Genomic DNA, 5,000 nt, shown 5'->3' on the forward strand with positions numbered 1-5,000 from the left:
CTCCAAGGTGGCTTCCAAGGCGGCCTCCGAGGCGGCCTCCAAGGTGGCTTCCAAGGCGGCCTCCGAGGCGACCTCCAAGGCGGCTTCCAAGGCGGCCTCCAAGGCGACCTCTAAGGCGGCTCCCAAGGCGGCCTCCAAGGCGACCTCCAAGGCGGCTCCCAAGGCGGCCTCCAAGGTGGCTCCCAAGGCGGCCTCCGAGACTTCCGAGGCGGCCTCCAAGGCGGCCTCCGAGGCGACCTCCAAGGCGGCTCCCAAGGCGGCTCCCAAGGCGGCTCCCAAGGCGGCCTCCAAGGCGGCTCCCATGGCGGCCTCCAAGGCGGCTCCCAAGGCGGCCTCCAAGTCGGCTCCCAACGCGGCCTCCAAGGCAGCCTCTAAGGCGGCCTCCAAGGCAGCCTCCGGGGATGCCGTACACGTCAACTACCCAGTCATGCCGTACATGAGGTCTGTCTTGACCAAGCTGTTTGCTGACCTCAGGAGCGATTACAAGCTTTGCATTGTTGTGCCCGATGGCTTCAGCGGCGACCTGCAACTGAAGGGTTCTGCTAACGGCGTCAATGCTGCCCTGTGCATGATCTCTACTATTGCGGAGGCAGCCAAGGAGTGCTAGCGCTTTTAGGAGGAAAAACGTGCAAGTAAAGAGAGGCGGAAGTAATAGACAGCTTTGAAGAAGGGTAATTCTGGGAAGTGGCCATTGCAGCAGACGGTGGAGGTCCCCAAGGAGCACCACCGGCTCTTGTTGGGCAAGACGGTCAAGGAAGTCAGCTAGAAATGCAAAGCAAAGCTGGTCCTGCCCCCCAAGGAAGTACCTGTGGATGTGGTCCTCATCTATGCGCGCTCTATAGAGTAGTTGGAAGCTGCCAAGCTGTTGGTGCAAAAGACCTTAACGACAAAGCTCGCCGAGGAGCAGATGTGGCGCTTTACAAAGTTTATCTTTGTGCCTCAACTTCTGCACAATCAGGTGGAAGCCATGGGCAAGAAGCTGGTGAGTGCTAAGTTCAAGATCCCGCCTTAGGGTTCAAAAGGCTGTTTCGTGAAGGTGTCTGCCCACACCGAGGAGGACCTGCAGGTTGCCGTCGATGCGCTTAATAAGATCGTAGAGTCGATCCACGTCTCCAATGTAATTGTAGTCTCGGAGCAGGATCTTGCTACGTTGGTCCCCAAAGCCCAGGAAGCAGAGAAGTTGTTCCACGTGGAGGTCAAGTTCCCCGAGGTTGTTATGGCCTGCAACTGGGTGGCCGTCAAGGGCTTTCCCTGGAATGTTAAAAAGGCTCTGGATTTCATGCGGCCAACCTGCCGGGCGAATAGTGCAAAAGTTGGGGAAAGTAATTTAACCATTCCCGTAGAGTCAATGCCTGAGCGAAGGAATGTGAGGGGTAAGCTCCCTCACTCCACGGAGCTAATTTAACGAAACGGCAAAGACTGAAACAGTTTAAAGTGAAAATATATATGTATATATCATGTGTGTACAATCTGTATATATATATATATATATACATATATATAAATTTGTGTGTGTGTGAATATTTATATATATATATATATGTGTGTGTGTGTGTGTGTGTGTGTGTGTGTGTGTGTATTTATGGAGTTCATAATACACATATAGCATATAGGGCAGCCTCCAGGTTGCCCTATATGCTATATGTATGTATTGACACGTGTGCATATATGTGTATACATACAATATATACATACACACACACATACATATAAACTGTATATATAAGTACATATATACACACGAGTATATGTATATATAAATATATAAATACGTATATGGAATAATGCAATGCTGCATTGATATAGATATATAACAATCCACCCTGACAAGGCCTCGAACCTAGGTCACTCCGTGTATGAAACCAGAGGGCCAATACTAAACCAACCATACCACACGACCAACACGAGGCCTGGTCAGGGAGGATTGTTATATATCTATATCAATGCAGTATTGCATTATTCCATCACATATATATTCCTCAGTACATCTGACTTCGGTTTGTATTTTCTATATCAGTTAGAGTATGTGTAAATCCTTGCAATAGTGAATTGACAGAGGCCTGTCCTACAGTGGAATAGATGGCTGTTGAATAAAAAATCATATATATATATATATATATATATACATATATATACATACATATATATGCATTTTTTTTAACGTCCATTCACTCCACTTCAGGATATAGGCCTCTCTCATTTTACTATTTAGAGGGTATTTGGAAATGGCACCCTTGCCTGATTGGATGCCCTTCATAATCAACCGAAGTTCGACGCGCTAACACCTATACCGCCCCTATGACACCTACATTTTGACTTCTCAAGCCGTTATGCCATGACAGAGGCCTCTCTCAATTCAGGATTGAGAGGTTATTTGGCAGTACCGCCCTTGCTTGATTGGATGCCCTTCCTATTCAACCGCGATTCGGCGTACTAACACTTGTGCCATAGCGGCGACTTCCCCTACGACACCTGCGTTTGACTTTCTCAAGGCGATATGTCATTATCTCGCCATGAGATCGGGGTCGAGCCATTAGTCGGAGTGCAGGCATTTCTACGACTGACGCGGCGTTGAATTGAACTCGGAACCACGAGTTCAGTGCTCTAATTGCTAGACCATCGCGGCAGTCGTATATATATATATACAAATGTGTGGGTATGTGTGTGTGTGTGGGTGTATGTGTGTCCGTATATATGTATAAATATATATGCATAATACATATACATATGAATACATATATATACATATATATATATATATATGAGTGTGTGTGTGTGTGGTTGTATGTGTGTGTGTATACATGTGTGTGTGTGGTTGTATGTGTGTGTGTATACATGTGTGTGTGTATATATGTATATATATATATGTATGTATAATGCATATACATATGAATATACATGCATATACATATGGTTGTATGTGTGTGTATATATGTATGCATATATATGTATATGTATACATGTGTGTATGTGTATATATGTTTGTGTGTGTATTCTACAGCCATTCATTCCACTGCAGGACATAGGCCTCTCTCAATTCACTAATGAGAGGTTATATGACTGTCTCACCCTTGCCTGATTGGATGCCCTTCCTAATCAACCGCGGTTCGGCGCACTAGCACTTGTGCCACGGCGGCACAAGACTTCTCAAGGCGATATGTCGTTTTCTTGAGCTCGTGCTAGCAGTCCGAGCGCAGGCATTTTTTACGACCGCCGCGACGGGGATTGAACTCAGTCCAGTGGACCATCGCGGCAGTGTGTTTATATATATATATATATATATATATATATATATATATATATATATATTATATAAACAAACGTGTGTGTGTATGGATATATACATATACGTGTGTGTGTGTCTGTGTGTGCGTATTTTAACATGTATATATACATATACATATAGACTTATGAACTTCTTCATCCCTAGTTTTTTTTTTTTTTTTTTTTTTTTAATTAAATATTTTTTTGTTAAAGCTCTGAAATATCTGACCAGCACATAGTAATTGCTCTGATAAGAGATTAATGGCACGTTCTGTAAAAATACAATCAGCTTATCAGGATTCTTTATTAGCCTTTCCAATGTAAAATATCTACATATTTAAAAGTCACTGACGTTTAATTTCACAGAATGGAATACAGTTCGCTTCTCAAAAAGGAAATCGTTAATCATATCAACAAAGTGTTACAATTACCAATACACTGAAATACGCTCAACAGATCCAATTAGACGCAACGAGCAGCCTCATTGTCTCATCTGTGATAGATAACACTGATATGAAATCTGATAAGAAAGGACACTCATAAATTCTAACGAAAAAATAAAACGCTTATACATTCAAGTGGATGTTGCAATTGTAGCATGTGCGTGTCTCTACTTACAGCACATAATAAATCGTAGGAATGACTGCATTTGCATACAGTAAAGACTCACAACAGAACTTCCATATTTGGCCAAGCTTATACAATCTCTTTCATTGCAAAAACGGCGTAATGAACTGTGTTTACCTTCCTTTGTTATTAATAATGATTAGGTACCCACACTCTCGTTTATATGAGATCATTAATGCTACATAACGTGAATTGAGGTGTTCTGGGATCATATGATTGTATCACAGTACATTATTTGAGTCTGAATACAACTGATGCAATATACAGATAATAAATATGTATATACAATAACACCAAAATTCTCTCGGTTATCTAATTCGTTTAACATTAAGTTCAACAACAATGACACTTTCGTATTTCATAACGTCTTCAAATCCGAATATCTAGTTGACATTTTATCAGATTTCGCCTCATTCTCAATCTTCCTTTATGTGAAAAGCATTTCACAATAGCATGGCGCCGTTGTTCACATAAAATATGTCATAAAAAGAACAATAACAATCACTAGTCGTGTTATTTGCTGAAACACAACCATAATCAACCATAATTCAATGCCGATCTCTGGAAGACAATGCTATGCATTTTCAATAATATAGGTTAGAGACAAAATATCTGTTTGTAGCTTGATAATGATTACGGTTCATCACTGTTAGTACCTCATTAGGTAGAGATATAGTACGAATTCCTGGTATTCTTATTTGACAAGTGGATTTACCTTTTTCTTTCATTTTCGGGAAGAATAGACTTCCAAAATCCACATCCAGTTATATACTGCAGATACAGAATACGAAGTTTATCCCCGAACGGCACATGGATATTCAATATATCAAACATCGTTCGTCCGGAATTATCAATAGACAGATACAACACTAAAGACTATGTAACCATAAATACCCATATGGAACAAAGAAAGTCTTTAGCAGATAACATCCTTATGCTCAACCATAAAGGTTGCAGTGAAAACTGAAATATTTACACATAAATGATAATAACCAAAAACATGATGTACGCTCATGCTAAAACACAGACACGCACATAAACACACACACACACACACACACACACACACACACACACACACACACACACACACACACACACACACACAT

At 41.8% G+C, this 5,000-nt stretch overlaps 1 protein-coding gene across 1 annotated transcript in view; it reads left to right on the forward strand.

The window, feature by feature from the left end:
- LOC125036926 (antifreeze protein Maxi-like) overlaps positions 1–1,441 on the forward strand; it is a 1,866-nt gene extending 425 nt beyond the window's left edge. The window contains exon 1 of the mRNA XM_047629885.1: positions 1–1,441. This exon is cut by the window's left edge and continues 425 nt beyond it. Within this exon, the coding sequence (XP_047485841.1) occupies positions 1–607 (607 nt within the window). The 3' untranslated portion in view covers positions 608–1,441.
- Positions 1,442–5,000: the final 3,559 nt, after the last annotated feature.

The sequence above is a fragment of the Penaeus chinensis genome, chromosome 22 (genome assembly GCF_019202785.1).
Source record: "Penaeus chinensis breed Huanghai No. 1 chromosome 22, ASM1920278v2, whole genome shotgun sequence".
Taxonomy (NCBI): domain Eukaryota; kingdom Metazoa; phylum Arthropoda; class Malacostraca; order Decapoda; family Penaeidae; genus Penaeus; species Penaeus chinensis.